Source organism: Aegilops tauschii, chromosome 3 (genome assembly GCF_002575655.3).
Source record: "Aegilops tauschii subsp. strangulata cultivar AL8/78 chromosome 3, Aet v6.0, whole genome shotgun sequence".
Classification (NCBI taxonomy): Eukaryota; Viridiplantae; Streptophyta; class Magnoliopsida; order Poales; family Poaceae; genus Aegilops; species Aegilops tauschii.
The window spans coordinates 95403970-95423641 of NC_053037.3; the positions used below are offsets into that span (position 1 = coordinate 95403970).

The 19672-nt window shown below is 45.0% G+C and overlaps 1 protein-coding gene, 1 long non-coding RNA gene and 1 pseudogene across 2 annotated transcripts; 1 reads left to right on the forward strand and 2 right to left on the reverse strand.

Moving 5' to 3' along the window:
* Positions 1-852: 852 nt before the first annotated feature.
* On the reverse strand, positions 853-4390 carry LOC109738544 (F-box protein SKIP23-like; annotated as a pseudogene).
* Positions 4391-5152: 762 nt separating this feature from the next.
* Positions 5153-9688, forward strand: LOC109738539 (uncharacterized). The gene is made up of 4 exons (XR_005772143.3): positions 5153-6012; positions 6147-8561; positions 8694-8832; positions 8935-9688. It is a non-coding gene; the product is annotated as an uncharacterized lncRNA (long non-coding RNA).
* Positions 9689-10879: 1191 nt separating this feature from the next.
* LOC109738540 (uncharacterized) lies at positions 10880-12082 on the reverse strand. The gene is made up of 2 exons (XM_020297638.2): positions 11360-12082; positions 10880-11278 (listed from the first exon to the last, which is right to left on the reverse strand). The coding sequence occupies exons 1-2, from the start codon at positions 12080-12082 to the stop codon at positions 11162-11164; spliced, it is 840 nt and encodes a 279-aa protein (XP_020153227.1). The 3' UTR covers positions 10880-11161.
* Between the last annotated feature and the right edge of the window lie 7590 nt (positions 12083-19672).

Consider the following 19672-nt stretch of genomic DNA (forward strand, 5'->3'; position numbering starts at 1 on the left):
ACTCCATCCATAAAGCGGAGAGACAAGTTGTTGCTGCAAAAAGGTCAACAGAGAGAAAAATTGCTGCTGCAAAGAAGGAAGATATGAGAAGGGAAGCAAAGAGACATGCCGAGAGTGAGAAACCATCAAGTGATGTCATAGTGCAGCAAAAATAATGGCCATGAAAACATCCATGTTTGATATCTTTAGAGACAAGGAGTACATGCGGTTGTGATCAGTGGCGAGTCTACACAGAAAATGAAGGGTGGGCTCAAATTTTATGCAAGCCTGTATCGTGTGAACATGTGTTGGGCTGGGTTGACAAGTGACGACTGGGCTGCCACCCCCACGGCAGGGGGGCTTAAGCATGTTAAAGCCATCCCCCACGCCACTGGATTCGCCACTGGTTGTGATGTTGAGCTTTGTTCCCCTGTCAACTGTCATGCTTTGGATGCTTCGAATGGTTACAATTTATCCATATTGTTTTGGTGTCGTTGCATGAACAAAAACAGCCAAGTCCGTGTTTTGTGATGTCAAGTGCTTGTATGAATGAATGATGGCCTGTAAAATATGGTTCTGTTACAACAATGGCTAAATTTCTCTTTCACAGATTCTAGTACTATTACAGTTTCTCTTTTGTTATGAAGATGATGATGCATCATGCATTTTCTGCCTGATTATGCTAGTACTGTTACAACATGCATTTGGTCATAATATTGTGCACCTGATTATGCTTTGTTGTCTTCCATCTTTCACAGCATTTACTTGTTCATGCACCTGATGATGCTACGATGGATGGGCTTAACATTCAGTAAAAATGTGCAATTTTCTTCCATTTTATACAGTCACAACATCATCAACATAGGCAAGCCATTCAACATCAATAAACCTTTGCCGAAACAGTGAACTTGTTGTTTCATGAGCATAGTGGTCAAACTATCAAAGTAGAGACATTCATCAGTATGGATGGTATCAGGGTAGACTTGTTGAACAGTTACTGATATCCCAAGTTCCTGACTTGAACCAACTAAAACAATGGACGCAGCAGAGGCAGTAATCTTGTTATGTGAACTGTATAAGTTCGTGATGACGGAGGGATGCACCTTCTCAAGATAACTTTGCTTTCCAATTTTCCCCACAACTCTCTAACAAAAGAATCTTGAAAAAGGAAACCTTCAGGTGTAAACACTGGCGCCTGTCAGCAACAACCAATAGAAACGAATCATCAGAATAAAATCCATTATATTTCAAATATCACACGTAAAATGGTACTAGCTACAACTGAATATTTCCCCACTGATATGTCTTAACTGGCCTGTAAGATCTCCTGCACAAAGTGCACAATAAGTTCCTAACTTGCCTGGACACAAGCACTTGTAAGACTCCTTAAGCAGGGACAACGCGTACTCAGTATCAGCATATATGCAAAACTAATAGTTCTTTGGAATAACATACTGGTTCATTTTAAAAGTAACTAGATGAACATACACAGAACACAAATGATTCGTTTCATAATTGCTGAGAAGGACCTTGAAAACAGGCCTGGTTTATTACTGACAGGACCTTAAAATAGGCACGAGTCAGTTATGTGCCATTTAGGCAGCTAATTCCCAGAAAGCCCTCGCTATTTTGCATCCGGGACATCGTGTTGCAAGTATTTAGTACAATATTTCGCAAGCACAAAAGACATGATTATTACTTATTTACAATGAATAAATGATTGTGTCCACAAAATTTAGAGTTGACTTTGGGCTAATGGTCCGAGACAACTGCTACTCTTGTTTTAGGGTTCACGCAATATGATTAAATTTCTACAGTTCTCATTGAACTTGTATGGAGAATTGGAGATCGATGTGCTACATGACGGGATTTATTTTCATTACTTTGTACCAGCTAGTTGATCATACATGTATAGAAAAACAACAAAGCCTTTTAGCCCCAAATAAGTTGGGGTAGGATATAGTTGAAACTCATAAGATCTCCAAACCTAGTCATGGTTCTGGCACGTGGACATATTCAATGATTCATTACCTAACCCTATATGATATATGAACTCCCTCCATTCACAAATATAAGATGTTTTGGATATTTCAATATGGACTACATAAGGACTAAAATGAGTGAACAAAAACACTAAAACGTGTCTCCATACATTCGATTCAGAAAACAGTTAGAACATCTTATATTTGTGAACCGAGGAAGTAATAGTACTAATCATCAAAAATAGTGATGATAATAAATTGGAAAAGCGATATTGTAACGCCTAAAAAAAATTTAGAATCTGTTTTAGGATCATTCAAAACATTATGCTAGTACCTTAGGAAAGAGATAATAATTTGACATAAAGATGTAGGGACATACGAATGAAACAATTCAGAGTAGGATATAACAAAGCTAGTTGAGGCACTTTATATTCATTGGTAAGCCTCCTTAATTGTTAATATATCACGTACCGAACCATCCAAGAGCAACAAAAGGAATTCGATCTAGAGTTAAGTATAAATACTTGGTTAGGCCTCCATAATAAGCATAAAAGGCTAAGCATTTAAGCGTGTTTTAGCAACACTACAAGTTCTAGACATTATATTAGTACACTTTAAACAAGGCAGTACTCGGTTAAGCGTGCTCCTTGAAAACAACCATAGCAATCTTATCCTACTGAACGGATAGGTTTATACCCGAAACATCTATATAAAAGTAGAAATATTCTAAAATAGCCATTACTTAATAGGATCATGCAGCCTAAGTGCATAGTTACACAAGAACATGATCACTTGTGCCGATTACAAAGGTCTAACTGGCCAACTACAGAACATGAATAGACACCCAAAACATAAAGCAGATAAAATAATGTATATATATTCTATATTAGAAATTTTCACTAACCTCAAGCAAGTGATGGTTGAATCCAAACTGGGGGTGGCCAGTTCAATCTTGAATTTGAACTAGGGGGCGATAACTCGATGAAACTACCATCTTCCATATTAAAAATAACAACCTGCCTAAGACTAAATCTGTGACAGTAGATATAATCAAGCAAGTCATCCGTGTGGTAGATGCTATTGGGAACCAATGCAGGAAAGTCTTTCACTGGGAGAAGGAACGAGTTGTTGAAACCAATGAACATTGCATGATCTTGGAGGTTATTTGTTTCGATTATCTTTTGTCCAACAAAATCAATCTTGTACACAAAAAATTTGTCGGCAACCCATTCTGTTCTCCCATTCTCCTTATTATATTTATCATGTCTCCATATCTGGAAAAAATCTCCCCATGGTGCTTGAACAATATATCTACTATGTGCTTGGTAAGATATGATTGACTTTAAAATGACTTTTACTTCAGCAGAAATTCCATTAAGGTTAATAGAATCTACCTGACCCTCACCACGAACACCATAAAACAAACCATCATTGTTGTTATAAAGAATGTCTTGATATTCCCAGCAGTTTCCTTTTCCACCAATCCAAGTCCATTTGGTGTCCCCAACCCTAGTATAAGAGAGTTGACTATTGGGCAATTGTATTCGGAGCACCATGCAGTTTCCTTGGGAGGGGTCGCAAGAAAGAACAACCCTCTCATAAAAGAAGAAGCGGGCTTCTTCAAGTGTAAGATGGTATGGCTCCGTTTCTGTGTCAAAATCCGAAGATAAGAGATCCATGTAAAGAACATCATATCCATCTAGCACACCCTTTTCAGTGTAGCGCAGTCTAACATTGTTCATGGTTTCAGGTGGAGGCATAGCTATCTGAGCTCCGGTAGCAGGGTTCACTAGTATGAGATTTGACCGCTCATCCGCAGTGATGAGCCAGCCGTACGAGGAGCCCATGACATGGCGTGTGCGGAAGGCAGGCTCCGTAGAGTGACGTGGTAAAGCTTGTTGGTGGACATGTTATGCAGAGTGACCGTGTCAGCATCACGGTCGCCAGATGAGTAAACAAGGCAGGGGCTCTGTTTCGGCGAGCACAGGCGGAAACGACGGGCCTCTAGATAAATGAGGTGCCAGGATCGACAGACCGCACCTGAGCTGAAGAGATCTGGGATCTCAAGAGTGCCAAAGATCCGGAGGAGCATGTCGGCCTGAAGCTGGGACCAATCACAATCGGTGCTCCAATCTGGTGAATCATTGGGAACAGAAGCTTTGTCCATCGATTTTTGCAGAAACCACAATTGTGTGTAGTATATGATATAGGGACAAGGGTAGCTCCGAACCCAACTGGAAGGTGGAATCAGACTGCAAAAGGACTTTCAGAAATACTGTGCACGAGGACTTTCAGAAGAAACAACTCGGCGGAGAGGAATGAATCGGGCGCTCGCGTCTAGCTGGGAGCAAAACCCTAGGGCCCCGGGAATTCGGACGCACAAGGGTCGAGGCAGAACTGGGTAGCAGGAATTAATAAGCGGAGCCGGGCGGGAGCTGAACCCTAATAAGAGAGGGGTTGTGCGGGTGCGTACGCCTCGCCACGGCGCAGGAGTGGCTGACGGTGGTGGGCTTGTGCGCCGTGACGAGTTTCACGTGCTCACCTCCGCCGGCCGCCGCTGACCGCTGTCGCCGCCGGAGGAGCACGAGGGTTGTGAGCTCTGAGCGGTGGAGGTGGTAGCAGAGGGGCGATGCGCTTCGCTTCCCTTCGCAAGAGCTTTTTTTTAGAAGACCTTCGCAAGAGCTATGTCTCGCCCGTGGCGAGACGTAGCTCAGTCTCGTCTCTGACGAGCACGCTGCTGGCCCAGTCCATTACTAGCGCTGCGACGCGCGAGATTTTCCCCCCTCTGGTTTTCCTTATCGTTTTTTTCACTGTTGCAGAGGTTTTCATTGGTTTTCCTTTTTTAATAAACAAATTATTTTTCCAAATTATGTCAACATTTAAAAAAAATTAAAGAACATACTTTTGAAACTCGTAACATCTTTTAAAATGCAATGTACATATGAATGGTACAAAATATTTTTTTAACTAAACAAACATTTTTTACATAGAATAAAACTTTTCAAAAATGTCCTGTGAATTTTTTTTAGACTCATGAACTTTTTTAAATATAATTGTTTTGTTTTAATGCTATCAAAACTTTTCTAAATTACGCTAACATTTTTTTTACTTTATGCTAACATTTTTTCAAATTCATGGTTAACATTTTACAAAATTATTTTAAAAAAATTATATGTACTTAGGATATTTAATTTGTATGCATGTTTTTTTTTGACTGGGTTGTATGCATGTTTTTTCATTTGCTATTAACTTAGTCATGCGCGTATATGTATGATCTTAAGTCTATAAAATTAATATTGTTGTTTAATGTATATGAACAGGGCAGACACACATCGTTGATGTTGTGACCTAATAGTGTACTGCACAAAACAAGTGGTAAGCAAGTCAAAAGAAGACTGTTTTAAGTATCTATATTACTATTAAAAGAGCAAACATGAATTAGTCTAAACCCACCAAACTTAGTGTACACAAGAAAACCAGCACCTTTGAATCTAACACACTTAATTATATCTAAGAGCCCGTATTACTTCGGTGGTCTGCCATCGAAACGAATGGAAATGTTCTGCCAGTCTGCCACCAACGTACGTTCCCACGCATGCTCGGTAATCCGCTCACGATGTCGTACCCCCGAACCAACATCACGTTTCAGTTGAAAAAAAAAACATCACGTCTCCGACTCCTCCCCTCCCCCAGCCACCACAGAACTCCTCCCTGTTCCCATTGCCGCCGCCCGCTGCTCCTCCTCTCCTCTGCTACCCCCGTCGCGAGGAACCAACCTCCCGAAGCAACCGGAGCGGCAAGCGGCAGAAGAATGGAGAGATGGCATCTGCGGCGACGGTGAACAAGATGGGTCGGGCGTCCTACATCTGGATCAAGCACGAGGAGGAGCGGCGCGAGGCTTCCTGGAAGGAGCCCGAGGGTCGGGTCTTCTCCACCACCACACGCACCGATGTCGCCGCGCTCCTCGGCGAGCCCCGCGACCAGATCCTCGCCGGTCGTGCCTCCTTCGCCGACCTCGCCGCACATCACTCCGGCTGCTGGGGACTGAAACGTGCGTAGATGAGATTCTCCAGATCATTTTCTTCTTCTCTCTCCATACCAATCCTTCTTGCTTCCCCTCTTGTGTCTCTCGATGCTATTATATCTATATGCAGGTTTTGACATGCCTTTGGTTTGTGTTGGCAGGAACTCCAGTTCACGCTCTGTTTTGGTGGATCTCACTACGCTCATGCCAGAGAAAAACTAGAGATGAGACACATGTTCAGTTTTCTTTTCAGGCAACGAATGCCTTTCTCTCTTTTGCTCTGGCCAGCAACATAGTGAATTGCAGAAAACATCGACATTGAAGGCTAGGGTTGCAGAAATCACGGTTCTACAGTTTTGTGCCAAAAATCACTAATTCTGAGGTTAATTTTTTGCAAAAAACACTAGTCACCGTCTTAGGACGTTTTGAGCACTATTATGACAGGTGGGTCCCACTGGATAGAGTGACGTGGCAAAGGAAAAGGCAAATTACACCCTAATACATTTATGATTTGCAAAGAGACCCTTGAAAAGAAAGCAATCGGGTCCTCTGTGACGTTCACCTCGCACCGGTTCAGTGGTGGACGCCGGCGGCCACTCCCTCTCCGGGTGGCTACCGTTGAGAGCCGGGGGGAAGGTGGCCTGAGGCCGCCCCTGTGGAAAGAGCAAGAAGGGGCGGATCCTACCGGATCCAGTGCCTGGCGGGGACGAGGCGGCTGTCGGGTTCGCTGGCGGCCAGCCCCCAACATTGAAGGTCAATGGGCGGCGGCGGCTCGATTCCCGGCCGAATCCCGCCGGTTCTGGTGCAGCATCGACGTCGTGGGTATTCGCGACCGTGCAGAGCAGCACTCGGCGTGCGGGGATGAGGTTGAGGCCGGCCCTTAATTCGAACTACAGGCCTTGGGGAACTCGCGGGCGAGGTGGCCGGCCGCGGTTTCTCGCGGCTGGGGGCGGAGCTCCGGAGGCGACCCGAGGAGTTGGCCGTGAGCGACACAGGCAGGGGCGAGCTGCTCGTGGAGAGAGAGAGAGAGAGAGAGAGAGAGAGAGGAGAAGGGATGTAGGGGAGGCGGGGTGGGGCGTCCGCCGGACGGCGGGCTCGCCGGCGAACTTGGGCGTCCATGCCCAGGCGGTGGAGTGAGCTCGCCGGCTGGGCAGCGGGAGGCCGAGGCAGACCTTGTCCTCTTTTTTTCACAGCACCAACCTTATCCTCTTAGTTCCTTTTACAGTTTGGTCCATGCAATTTTGTCTATTTGTGATCTGTTATATCGTGTCACCGCCACCCTGTTAAGCGGGACCCGTCTGTCATAATTGGACTTGAAACGAGCAAACCGGACGACTAGTTTTTTTTGCAAAAAATTAGCCTCGGAATTAGTGATTTTTGGCACAAAACTGTAGAAGTGTGGTTTCTGCAACCCTAGCCTTCAATGTCGATGTTTTCTGCAATTCACTCCCAGCAACATAGCCGGCTCCCTCTCTTTTGTGTGCAGTTACACAAACACACACATGTACGCATGTAGCCATGCTCAGACATCCTCAGCGCACACACACGTCGCTACAGTGCAGGGACACACACAGCGGCCTACTGTCAAGTGTCAACTCCGCATGCCACTACACACGAGCATGGTCTATACAGTGTCTAGATTGCAACAACGATTACATTAACAGTTTGAACCGGGCTTGATTTGTTTGGTTAAGATTCAATGATGGTTTGGTGTTACTCTATTTTTACTATTGTTTCCTAATCAATATTTCACTTATGTGGTAGAAAAACATTTATCTATTACGTACTTCTTCGTTGAGAGCCGAATGTGCTGTTTGAACTGTTTTCCCTAGATGAAGGAAGTACAGTTTGCATGTACTAAACTTTTACTGTTAGTTTCAGATTATCCCATTTCTTGTGTGCATTTACTAGATGCTTAAATTAATATATGGATCATCTTCGGTCCGGCAAAATCTATTTAGCAAATTAAAATTTCTCATCCAGTGTTCAGTTATTTTTCTCAATTTATTTGCTGCTCGTCTATGTGTTAACCTGTATTGAGATTGTTTATTATATATATTCACGCATCAAGTGTCTATGTGTTCAATTTATTTGCTGCTCGTCTATGTGTTCAGTTATTTTTCTCAATTTAAAATTTCTCATCCAGTGTCCAGCTTCTGTAATGTGATGCATCTATTTAAAGAATCTGGCTAAAATTTACTACACTTGATATACATTCAAAAATTAGGTACTTAATAAGGATCCTTGAATTTAGAAAGTCATTACAGCGGGGAAGAGATTAGGGAAGTAATTCTAGGTAACACACCTGACTTGGATCAGCTCAAAATTGCTATTATGAATATAGTTTATTTCACATAGATAATAAACTATTTGATGCAGTTCTTGTCCCTGGAGATTTGTCAAGATCAACTAACGGGTATCTTGAACCATCAACATCGCCTCCAGCTGACACCACCCTGTGCTCTGGGGAGTACACCGGGCCGCCGACAGCTGCTTAGGTGATGGCAGCGGCCGGGGCTGGTCTTCTTCTTGGCGCACGTGCGTTACCTCTCCAAGATCTACGAGCTTGGTGGCAGGTTGCTCATCCTCTGATGCTCGCTTGCTCACCCTGCTCGGCGTCTACCACCATGCCATCATCATTGTCATGCTACCTCTGGCTCGCCACTGGGATGGAGTTCTCATGTGGAGTTGTTTGGATGTGCGTGCAGGTGCAAGAAATTCAGGAAGTTGGGCAAAGAAGGGTCGTTCTGGAGGCCATCACTGTTGCGCATCGCCGTCCGGGCCAAAATCTTGTCAGATTATGCGTGGACATCAGCAACCTCGAAGCATGCTACCTTGTTGGAAATTGTAAGAACAATTGGCACAATTATTAATCATGTTCCCTTTCTTTCCTTTGTGCTTAGCGAATGTAACTGGTTGATCTTTCTATTGTTTTTGCTGTGTCAATAGATCCGATTGTATTTTTGGGGAGCCGGGAGGCAGGAGGAATGCTGGTGATGACCGCGACGGTGGGTGACACCGCCGGGAGGCAATGCACTCCCTGGGTGTCGTTCAATTAATCGGCATTGGTGCCACCAAGGACGATCACAACAGATGATATTTTTCCTTCGTTTTTCTTTCTGACGGTGGTGGATTGTTTGCTCCTTGATGCGTGGATTTTCAAATGTAGGCTGCTGGTGAGGAAACAAAGTTGGTGAAAATATCAAAGCTGGACAAAATAATAGAAACATTAAGCGCAGAATGTGCTGTACCTAAATTAGCTGCCTGGAAACATAGGGCCTGTGCTAAATGACTGAAGGGTGGGCAACAACTTCGAGCCGAGAAGTGGAGACCGGCGAGATAGGGTTCGGCCATAGCGTACTGCCTGGAAAGGAAGGCATTGCACTGGAGGGTGGCGCAGGTGGTAATGGAGGAGGCGGAGATGAGTATTGCGTCAGGCGGCAATCGGATTTAAGCATGGAAGATATGGGCATCGATATGAGAGAGGGCGAGAGCCATAGGAAAAGGGATCTGGTGAAGAAAGAACATGAGAGATGGGTGTGGGTCAGTGGGTGTTATCGGCCTGGCTAGGCCAACGTGGTACATGCGAACTTTTTTTCTTTTCTGAGTTGTACTAGGCTAAATCTCACTATATTTGTACGTGTTCATATGTGATTTCTTTTTCAAAACAAAATAAATAATGAAAATGTACAATAATGTAAAATCAAAATAAGCATGTTCATGAATTCAAACTCATTAACTCTTTTATTTTTTGTTACATATATATCCTTGTCATTTTGATGGTAAAAAAACTAATAGACAAACCACTGTTTTGGTATTATTACACATTCTTTATTTGTACTCACATATGCACTTATGAAGACGTGCGTTGCACGTGCACGCTTTACTAGTGTGAAGGAACAAGTGTAAAAGTTTCTGGTTGTAAGGGACAATGTATGTCCAAGAAGATGCAACCTCACTCACGGATGCTGGAACCAGACAGCGGAGAAGTTGTGACCGGCCGAGCGAGAAGCTGTAACTTTAGTTGGCGATGCTGGAACCCGCTGGGCGAGAAGTTGCAACCCTGGTTGGTAGTGTTGGGACCAGCCAACAGAGAAGATGCAACCTCACTCACCGATGCTGGAACCATACGACAAAGAACTTGTGACCAGGAGAAGTTGTAACCTTAGTCGTTGGTGCTAGAACCTGCTAGCACAAAAGCTGCAACCGGATGTAAGAAGCTGCAACTGTCGCTAGTGCTGGAACCAGATGACAAAGAAGTTACAACCAAACGAGGTGAGAAGCTACAACCTTAGGCATCGGTGCTGGAACTGGCTGGCGCAAAAGCTGCAACCCTGATGGAAGAAGCTGCAACTGTCGCCAGTGCTGGAACCAGATGACAGAGAAGTTGCGACCAACCGGGGCGAGAAGCTGCAACCTTAGGAATCGGTGCTGGAACCGGCCGGCACAAAAGCTGCAACACCGATGGAAGAAGCTGCAACCGTTAATGGTTGTGTTGCAACCGTCAGTGACCAAACGACGAGGGCACAAGCTAGCAATGTGGCGAGGCTTTGACGGTGCTGCAACTGGAACGTGACGGGATGGCAAGGCGACTGGCGTGCGCATAGGGCATGTGGCAGCCACGAGGGGGGGGGGGGGGGGGGGGGGGGGGAGACAGGGAAGACGATCTAATCAGGTGGTGATGCTAGGGCGCATCAGCCAGTGCGGGAGGTGGCCGATCTGAGCCTCCGCCGATCGCCAGCGCCCAGCGCTGCCCATTGTTGAAGTTACGTCTCGACTCGGTTGTTAATTCTAACAAAATGCTTCTCACACAAACAATAATACCCTCTAGTACTCACGTCCTGTTTTTGATATGCAATTTGGCAGAATCACGGCAGCGACCGCAGTCCGCAGAAGAAACATGCCCTCTCGTTAATTTATCACGACTAAACAACGAATTACCTAGAATACCAACTCGTATGGATAGCTATAATATTTCTCTCATAATACTCAGAAAAGTTGTGGACTTGGACTCGTATATCCTACTCCCTCCGTCCTATAATATAAGAGCGTTTTGACACCATAATTCATGATCCCCCCTTCCTCTCATAAGTCATAAATAATAACAGGAAAATCGTATCAGAAAGTTCTAAAGAAGTTTTCTGGAACGAGCAAGTTCTGAAGAACTAGCAGTAAGTCATATATGAATGACTTCCTCGGGAGCTTCCCTTTTGCAGCGAGCATTCTTCTTGGGCAGAAAGACGTCAGTCAGCATGGTCTTGGACGTGAGCGAAGCAGCGAGTATCCCCAGTGCCTGCATTCCGAAAAGCAAAATTCAGTCAAGTGCACAGTGATTCCAAACCCAAAAGGAAAATCAGACCACGCACGGACGCACCTCTTCCTTGCCGACCTTCACCGTCCTCTCCTGCAGGGTGCTCAGGTCCTTGACGCCGCACCGCGCGAGCAGGGTGATGCCCGACACCACGTTGGACGCCGGAGCCACGGAGAGGTCGTCCCCGACAGTGTATGTCGGCTGCAGCGGAGTCGTCGTGGCCGCGGACCCCTTGGCTTCCACAAGTATGTGCCCCCCACACGTGTTCATCGGCCGCGAGCAGCTGGGGCAGACGCCGCCGCTGGCCGCCGAGAAGAATTTTGAGCAGACGTCAGTGCCACTGTCCGCCAAGAATGTGCTTGGGGGTATGGCGCAGAGAGTGGGGTCCATTGTTCTACCTTGGAACGCCAAGTAGCCCGGGGGAGCTTGCTTTTTACCTTCACAAGTGTATAAATAGGTGACGCCGTCGGTGTTGTTGTTGTTGGCGTTGCCGAGCTGCACACCCAGCAGCTGCTGCAGGCGGGAGAGCGCGGCGGGGGCGACCGCCGGGCTGAGGGGCAGCTCGCTGCTCTTGTAGCTTGCGTCCAGCTTCTCCATGCTGCCGAGCACGTTGCCGATGCTGCCCGACATGCGCTCCTTGGTCAGGAGGGTGGTGACGGTGCCTAGCGGTAGGGACAGGAGGCCGGTGAGGAACTCGACGAACTCGCTGCCGGCCTCGGCGAAGCACACCTTCTGAGACTTGCCTTCGATCAGGAGCTTCATCGATAACTCGTTGCTGGTGGCCATGCTATTGATTGAGATTCCCAAGGTTTCCTGTTACCTGTGTGGTTCCTGCTACCTGCCACGAGTAAGATGAAGCCAGGTAGATTTTCAGACTTTATAGCTATTGCTGTTCATTTTCTTACAAAATGGCAACACTTGGGAAAAAATTGTGCATATCAATCAATAGATTTTTGTAGACTTTACCCACCACCAAAGAGATCTCCATATGGTCAACTTGAAGGGTTAACCAAAAGCTAGCAAAAGAACTTTTTTCGAAACGTGCAAACCAACCTCATGTTTGTGATAAATATGCTCCCTCCCTTTCTTCATTTTGATTATTCAATTTTATCCGGTACACAACAAGGAACGCCACGTGCATAATATATGGAAATAGTACATGCATTTCTCTATAGTCGAAGTTAATTATTTTTCCCGCGTATTCAGCTCAACCAGTGTCTTTGAATGTATAAAGAATGAAAATGTTTTAGTAGCAATTTTTTTAATATACATTAGTGATTATTTTAAACAATATGGGTAACTGAAAAAAGACAGATGCAGTAGAGTAAGAGATCGATGCACAAGCGTTGAAGCATCTGGATATAAGACATTTAGCTGGAAAAAATATCCAATGACGAGAAGAATGGATAGAAAGAGACCACAATGTCCATGTTTAGCTAATTGTTGGCAGGAGGAGGATTAATTCAATCAAAGAGAGAAAAACGAAGGTTAGTACTACTCATCCGTTCGTAAATATAAGTCTTTTTAGAGATTCCACCATAAACTCTAAAATATGTCTATATATATTTGTAAGTAGTTTATAGTGAAATTTTTAAAAGACTTATATTTAAGAACGTAGGAAGTACGAAAGTTTATGGCTTTGCATGGCGGGCGTACACCTCAATGCCATGAATGATCCTTTGACACACCAAAGTCTTTACTGATAGACTGAGATATTTTCGGGAAGAAATATCTCAAAGCCCAGCCAAATCTGTTCTTTCACTATATGTACATTTCATATGTATAATTTTTTTATATACTCCAAATGACATGTCAGTGTCAATGTAGCGGAGGATTAAAATTGAACATGGTAACAAACACCAAGTATCACAATATGTTGATTAGTGAATCTAACAGGGCAAATGCATGAGCGAACCACTCAGATAGTGGTAAATTAAAAGCTAGGACAACACGTTTTCATGTGACCAAATCTGCTGGTTAATTTTGTTAGAACATCTCTAGTCGATCCCCTAAAACCGGTAGAATAGTAAAAATTTGGTTTTACTCTTTTAACCAGGAACTTACAGTGGAACATATATTTTACTCCGAGCCAAGCTGAGCGACTAAACTTACTCGACAACTCGGTCGCGGAGTAAAAGCACACCATGCCTCTGCCACCGCCCCCTCCCCAAATCCCCCGCCGCCCCCTACTTCCGCACCCCACCCATGCTCTCATGGCCTGATCCTATGGCCATCACTCTCCGTCACCCATCCGCAGCGTGGATCCGAGTTGCCACAAGCGTAACACCGGCCCATCTACCTCCTGCCGTTGTGCGACTCTTCCTCAAGCGTGTCCCCATCTGCTTCCCGTGGCAGGCTCACCGGCTTCCCTAAGCTCCCTGCTGCAGCTGCCATAGAGGTCGTACATCGGCGTGCAACAGCGGGCATGGGGACGTGGGTGACCGAGATAACGGACCAGCACACCCACAAGAAGCTTTGGCTTGGATCCTTCCACTCCACCGAGCATGCCGCCAAAGAATACGTCATTTGGTCGGTCAGTCCGGACGGCGCCGACGCCCACCGAAACTTTGAGTTTGTTGAGATGTTGTCGACCCGCGAGTGGTCACTGCATGGGAGGCAAGTGAGGAACGAGAGGTGAGGAAAAGCTTGGGGGAGGAGGCCTCCGATGAGGACAACGGAGGCAAGAGAGGTAGTGGAAGTGAAGGCAACAACAGAGGCAGCGGAAGTGGAGGCGGCAACGACCACGACTCTAGGACCGAATTTAGAAGAATCTTCTGTAACTACCCAGACAACGGCACATGCCCCAACCCCATGATCGGTGGGATGTCCAGGGATGTCTCTCATGATACAGATTAGTAAGTTTTAGTTTCGGTTAATTTAGTAGACCAAGTTTTGGTTAATTGCAATGTGAAATATTATTACTATCTGTTGAATTTTGGTTAAGTAAGTTTGCTTCGATCGAATTTATGTTCATCATATTCGAATTTGTTTTCTACTCCGTTATATTTATGGATCGGCTAGAAACGAGCAAAATTTAGACGAGTAAAATTACTCCACTAAGTTTACTCGACGATTTACTTGCAAATCCGGCCCCTCAAATGCCCGTGGACGCGACCAGCGCATCCGTGAACAGTGACCGGTTACGTCTCAAATTAGCCACTCTGCATTCAAGTTTCTCATATTTCAACCCCTAGATCCATACAAAGAATGCAAAAGAAATTCTACGTACTACATACTATGTATTACCCTAGCTAATCTTCATAGTCGAAGAAGTCCACCACGACGGTGCCGGGCGCCGGCTAGACGGGCGGGTAGGAGGGCTCCGGCTCATCCTCCTCCTGCTCGACCTCATCCATGTAGGCGAGCATCTCTGCTTTCTCCGCGGCCTCCATCTCCTGCCGGCGACGGCGTCTGGCCTCCGCAGCCGACTCTGAGCGGAGGGAATTGAGGACGGCATGCTGCTTCGCGTCGCCAGCGTCCCCACACCCTCCTTCTCCTCCGGCTCATCCTCGTCCTGCTCCTCGTCCTCCTCCTCCTCCACCACCTCCTCCTCCAACTCCTCCGGATCCACTGCATCTGGAGGTAGCCTCACGGCGATCCGGGCATCGCTCCTTGCCCGGATCTGCTCAAGGAGCTCGAGTCGGCGCTCCGGCGTTAGAAATGAGTGGCTCCTCACCCGGCGGCGTGGGCGCATGGCTACTAAGCGGACGGGGGGAGTGGAAAGTGGCGGCGGCGGCGGACAGACGGAGAAAAATGTGGATGATAGGGTTTCGGTGCCGCCGGTTGACTTAAATAGTCGGGCTAGGCACTACACGGCCCACCGGTGTGGCGTCACCCGGCGACATCGGTCGGACGGAGGAGACGAGCTTCGGACCGCCGGGTTTCCGGGCGTTTCCGCGTGAAACCCCGCCGTCAGTCCGACGTGGCGGGCGTGCCCAGGGCGCACCATATCTGCCCCATATTTTGGCTCGATATGAGGGGTGCCGGTCACCCCGGGCGTTTGAGGCCCGTTTAAGACATCCGTCTGGGTCAAATTTTCGTGACCCGTCACTAATCGGGTGGGCCGTCCGGGCGTTTGAACCCGGTTTGAGGCGCTCGGATATAGATGCTCTTATGTTCCTATCTTACAAGACATGAGCCAGAATTAATTATGATGACATCAACCATTAACAGATTAACATCCCTGTAGATCCACCTAGCTCACACCCGAACCCAACGCCTAGCCGGCCGCTACCTCCACAAACCACCCAAAGCATAGCGATCCTAGCGGATCACGACTTACGCGGAGATACTTACCAACGGCGTCGACCAAACAGCAGAATCGGTTAGGGCAGATTTTAACCATGGCGAGTACGATGATCTAAAATGAAGTTAGAGAAGTAGGTGTATACAGAGGATTTCGCTCACAGTGTTGCCGTCGTTGGTCCCGCCGGTGCCGCCTGCCGGCGACCGAGGAGGAAATTTAGCGATCGATCAGGGCGACGACTCCACGAGGGTTTTGCGGCTGCATTGCACTTCAATGGGCTGACCAGTTGGTTGGGCTATATATATGGGAGGGGAACTTTGGGGTTATATACATCCTATATGGAAAAATAATAATTAGTAATTAAATAAAAAGTCAAAAAATTCTGAAAATATTTTTAAAATAAACTTGACTGTACTTGTGAAAATAATTCACAAAAAGAAAAATATTTGATCAAAATAGTGTGAATGGTGACCTATAATAGCAAATAAATTTTGCTTTTTTTCCCTGAAGTCAACGCTGGGTTTTTGTCCGTAAAAATTTATATACTAGTGCATAAGAAAGTCAAATTTATTAAAAAAATCTAAACTTTTTTGTATTTATTTCTCATATGGGATGTATAAACGCCAAGGAACCAAAGGGTATTTCCTCTCAGATCAGCTACTTCCGGTTGTAGATGCTCTAAGACGAAAACTATATGGAAACCGCAGTTCAAGGCATGTTGACGGCCCAGGATAGTTCGGGTCATGAAGTCCGGGCTTTTTGTACACCAAAATCATCAGTACTGCAACTCGACAGTAATGCCATATATGAGAAAAACAATTAAAAATTGCAAAAAGAAAAAAATGTTTAGAAGTTTCTTTTCAAAATAAACTTGACTTTCTCTTACACTAGCATATAAATTTTCACAAATAAAAACCCAGCATTGACTTTAGCGCAAAAAAATTATTTGCTATTACAAGTCACTATTCACACTATCTTGTTTGATTTTTTTTAAAGAAGTCAAAGGGAATTTTCTTTTGGTAGAATTTTTTACACAAGTACAATGAAAGATCAGGTTTATTTCTGAAATATTTTCAGAATTTTTTGATTTTTTATTCAATTACTATTTTTTATATAGAGTGTACATACACCCATAGACCAGTTCCTCTCCCTAATCTGAGCCCCTATACGCCCGCAGACGCTCCCGCGGACAGTGACCCGGTGGGTCTCAAATAGTGGCATCTACGACCACAACCCTTGTTTTCAAAATACCAAATCCATGCAAACACATGCACATCGATCATTTTGGCCAAACATTGTTTTGTGCACATGAATATAAATTGTCCATACTTAATAATACAAAATCCGAGGCATAAATATTATTCATAGTGCATAACTGATAAATTAAAAGCAAAGGTTATTGATTTTCAGTGTGGAACCACATGTGCTCCACAAGAACATCCAGAAGTTGCATATGCACCTCTTGGTCTCGCAGTTGTCGATGCATCCCCAGAAAATTGGCAATGCTCTCTGCCTCTTGTTCTGGGAGGCGGAGTTGAACACCGAGCCTCTCGAAATCATCCTTGCGCGCTGCTCCTTCACCCTCATCCCCGGCAATCATGTTGCGCAAGATTACACAACATGTCATGAGCTGCCAAAGTGTCTCCGCTTCCCAGATCATCACAGCTCCACGAATAATACCCCAACGAGCTTGGAGATTCCAAATGCCATCTCCACATCCTTCTTAGCTGCCTCTTGCATTGTTGTAAAGCGGGTTTGTTTGTTGCCTTTGGGATCAGACATGGTCTTCACAAACGCCGTCCACTTAGGATAGATACCATCGGCAAGGTAATACCCCATGTTGTAGTTGTGCCCTTTTACAATATAGTTGCACGGTGCTGCTTCCCCATCATAGAATATCTTAAACAAAGGAGATCGTTGCAACATATTAATGTCATTGCATGAACCTAACGTGCCAAATAAAAGCATGTCAAATCCACAAATCCTGCGATGCCACTACTTCAAGTATGATGGTGGCTTCCTTGATGTGACCTTGGTATTACCCATGCAAATCTTTTGAGCAGTTCTTTCATTGTCAGTGCATGCAATCAATTGAACCTAACATATGTAGGAATCCTCTTGCTGATCCAATTGCCAATAATTTTTCCGTGTCCTCCACACTTGGCTCTCTCAGGTACTCTGGTCCGAACACCTTCACCATAGTGCGTTTCTACATCAATTGCATCAGCTGCTTTACCATAAGCAAGCATTCTCAGAGCACCCGTGCATTTCTGCTGAGGAGAGAAGGAAAGATGTTTGGAACAATACTTCCTCAATGTGAAGTTGTCACCTGCAGCCTTCTCCACGCCATCCACTATCCGCAAGAACAAGTTTCTGCTCATCCGCTAGCTACGACAAAAGAAAGTTTCATGAAATGTTGGGACCACTGTGAAGTAGTCTGTGTACAGAAAGCGTGCACCGACAATCCTATCACGAGGAATAATTCTCTGGCTCTTGATGGAACCCCTGAAGTTAAGGACGTGCACCTCTGCCTTCTCCAACTCCTCTTGGATGCTCATCATCATCATATCATCATCCTCATTGTCTGAATCCAACAAAGCGATGAAGTCGTTGAATATGAACTCATCAAGCTCATCGTTTACATAGCCATGATTCTACAACGAATCGGTTGGTGACCTACAAGTAATGACCGAAAGAATAGAACCGGCTCAGACATTTCATCGAACATGAGAGTGCGAGATGAAAATATGGAGGAGTTTGACGTACTGGGGCGGCGGCGGGTGGCAGCGGTGTGGTTGGGGGGTTCGGTGACGAAGCCATGGGTTGAGGATGGCGGTGGAGCACCGATAGCGGTGGAAGTCCGATGGTGGCTGCGTGGGCTGGACGGACAAAGAAGAGGAGATTGCTGCTCGGGCAAGAGGGGGAGGCGATGAGCGAATTGGCGCGAGCCCAAGCGGTCAGTCCGACATGGCGGGCACATCCGGGCGTGCCCATATCTACCCCAAATTTGCGCCGGATATGGGGAGTGCCAGTCAGTCTGGGCGTTTGGGCCAAAAAATGGGGCACCCGGTTGGGTGTCGTTTTTTCATCCAGACACTGACTGGGTAGCCTGTCCGGACATTTGGGGTGGGTAGGGGGGGGAGTCCGGTTGTACATGCTCTTACGAGAACTCACTACAGTCTCATTTTAAAGGTTGCTTTTTTGTGGGTTCATTTTAAGGGTTCCTAATAAAGAAAAGGATTCATTCTAAAGTATATTTTCAGTTTTTAGGAACACTCTGTTTTGGAAAAAAATACTTTTAAATGCTTAGTCTTAATTTTTTCCTACTTAAAAATACGTAAGTTTCGGTCGTCCACCTCATCCTTAATCCAACATCCTTCCTTTTCGTCTTTTATTCACGTAGCAAGTAAAATTTATATTTTTTGGTAAGACAATAAATTTTTACCAAATAAGGGCATGATTTGCTAGATAATTATTTAGACAATCACACTAATGCGGTAGGCAATCATGGACTAACATACTATAGAATATTTACACCCGTTGCAACACACATGCAATTATCTAGTCTTCCTACTTAAAAAGAATGTAAGGTTCTATCGTCCACCTCGTCCTTCGTCCAACATCCTTCCTACATTTTTATCTTTTATTGAGGTACCAAGTAAAATTTATATTTTTTTGATAAGACAATAAATTCTTACCAAATAAGTGATCAGCAAATAACTTCCAAATTTTATTTTGGTGCGTAAATCACGGGCACGATTTGATAAATAATTATTTAGACATTGAGGTACCAAGTAAAATTTATGTTATTAAGGTAAGACAATAAATTCTTACCAAATAAATGATTAGAAAATAAAATAAATGATTAGAAAATAAAATCCTAAATTTTAGTTTGGTAGGTAAAAATCACGGACATGATTTGATAAATAATTGTTTAGACAATCACACTAATTTGAAAGTAATCATGTGCTAACATACTATAGAATATTTACACCGGTTGCAACGCATGTGCAATTATCTACTCCCTCCGTTCATAAATACGTCTTTTTAGAGATTCTAATATGGACTACATAGAAAGCAAAATCACTGAATCTACACTCTAAAACATGTCTATATACATTCGTATGTAG

What these genes read in the sequence shown, in the direction of transcription:
- LOC109738540 (XM_020297638.2), bottom strand. Translation starts at nt 12,082, where the DNA reads ATGGCCACCAGCAACGAGTTATCGATGAAGCTCCTGATCGAAGGCAAG. An exon ending in TGAAGGTCGGCAAGGAAGAG is followed by an intron (nt 11,279 to 11,359) that starts GTGCGTCCGTGC and finishes TTCGGAATGCAG; the next exon opens with GCACTGGGGATACTCGCTGC.